The sequence below is a fragment of the Cyprinodon variegatus genome, unplaced genomic scaffold, assembly GCF_000732505.1.
Source record: "Cyprinodon variegatus isolate N-32 unplaced genomic scaffold, C_variegatus-1.0 Scaffold257, whole genome shotgun sequence".
NCBI lineage: Eukaryota > Metazoa > Chordata > Actinopteri > Cyprinodontiformes > Cyprinodontidae > Cyprinodon > Cyprinodon variegatus.
This window is the reverse complement of record NW_015150710.1, coordinates 561,994-563,474: the sequence shown is the minus strand read 5'-3', so window position 1 is coordinate 563,474 and position 1,481 is coordinate 561,994. Positions and strand designations below refer to the sequence as shown.

The following is a 1,481-nucleotide window of genomic DNA, read 5'->3' as shown; positions in this document are numbered from 1 at the left end:
TATTGGTTCCGCTATCGGGACGGAACCAATAATGGCGAGCCGTTATTTCTTTAAAATAAAAAAAAGTTGTCGATTTTAACCTTTTATTTAGATTACAAAAATAAATCGTAATAAAAACAATCCTATTTATGATGTTTTAAAAATTAAGACCTACGAAAGACTGATTTAAGACATTTCAATACCAATTAAGGCCTGAGTTTTATTTTGAAGAATTCAATGCCTTTTAAGACTTTTTAAGGACCCGCGGGAACCCTGTACATTCAGTCACTCACACACTGATGGTGGCAAGCTACATTGTAGCCACAGCTGCCCTGGGGCTCACTGACAGAAGTGGCCATACACTGGCGCCACCAGGCCCTCTGACCGCCATCAGTAGACAATGGAGGTGAAGTGTCTTGCCCAAGGACACAACGACAATTAAAGTCGGAGTCGGGGCTTGAAACCGTCAATCCTTCGATTTCAGGGTAAACTCCCACACCCGACGCCACTGTCGCCCCAATTTAGGTCTCCTCTAAAACATCTGATATAAATGTTTGGTTTTTTTTTTTTTACACTGAGAGAACAAAAATATAGATGATCAAATAAATATAGATCAGTTTTTAAATATCTCTACAAACAGCAGTCAAATTATCTTATTTAGGTTGGATTCTGGCTCACGCAGTCTAGAAGATGCTCGATTTATTCTCTGTTCAGACAAACCAGGTTACAATCTTCACAGTGTTCTGCAATGGGACTAAAAACTGGGACTGAGACTGGTAAAAAAACTACTTATGACCACCCATGTGCATAATGAGCTACCTAAAACCTAGCTATACTGTAAAAACGCCCACATCCCAAGCTAAAATTAATTAACTAAATCACTAACCAAAAACTTGTTCTAATTAACATATCAAACTAAATTCTAAAATTTAACAAACAATTGAAAAACAGCTCCTATAAAGAGGATGTGTAACATGTGAGGTCGTACGTGTTCGTTGGGTTGAGGGAAAGCCTCCATCAGGTCCACCCCCTCAGCGTAGACCTGGATCAGCGACATGATGTCTCTGTTCCTGACGGCCTCGTAAAGAGTCCGCAGCCTGGACTGAGCGTCGGCGCACAGCCGCAGGGCGAAGCGTTTCTCTGTGTACTTGGCCGTGATGTAGTCCTTCCTCATTTGCCTGGAAAAGACCCACAAACGGCAGGTGAATCATGTCACCCTGCAGGTTTACGACAGACGAAGGGTAACATCAGAACCTACATGTCACTCTTTGGATCCGGCTTGGTTACACCCTGTGCCTCCAGATCTGCCTCCATGATGTCGTTAAAGTTGGCGTTTCCTACGTTCTTCGCCAACTGAGAGACAAGAAACAGATAAAGACCAACGGCTATGAGTCGATCATGAAATCCGACCAAAGAGATGCTGATGTCTGAGAAAAACAACGTCCTGATCTTCAGGATGAGTTTGGGGATTTACCATTAAGCAACACTAGGCAGCTGCCTAG

At 42.6% G+C, this 1,481-nt stretch overlaps 1 protein-coding gene across 1 annotated transcript in view; it reads right to left on the bottom strand.

Moving 5' to 3' along the window:
* The window catches only part of LOC107089584 (arf-GAP with SH3 domain, ANK repeat and PH domain-containing protein 2-like), a 77,322-nt gene that overhangs the window by 17,419 nt on the left and 58,422 nt on the right, over nt 1–1,481 (bottom strand). Inside the window, exons 15-16 of the mRNA XM_015382468.1 lie at nt 1,238–1,332; nt 968–1,157 (exon numbers count right to left, since the gene is read on the bottom strand). Of these exons, the coding sequence (XP_015237954.1) occupies nt 968–1,157; nt 1,238–1,332 (285 nt within the window). The remainder of the gene's footprint in view (nt 1–967; nt 1,158–1,237; nt 1,333–1,481) is intronic.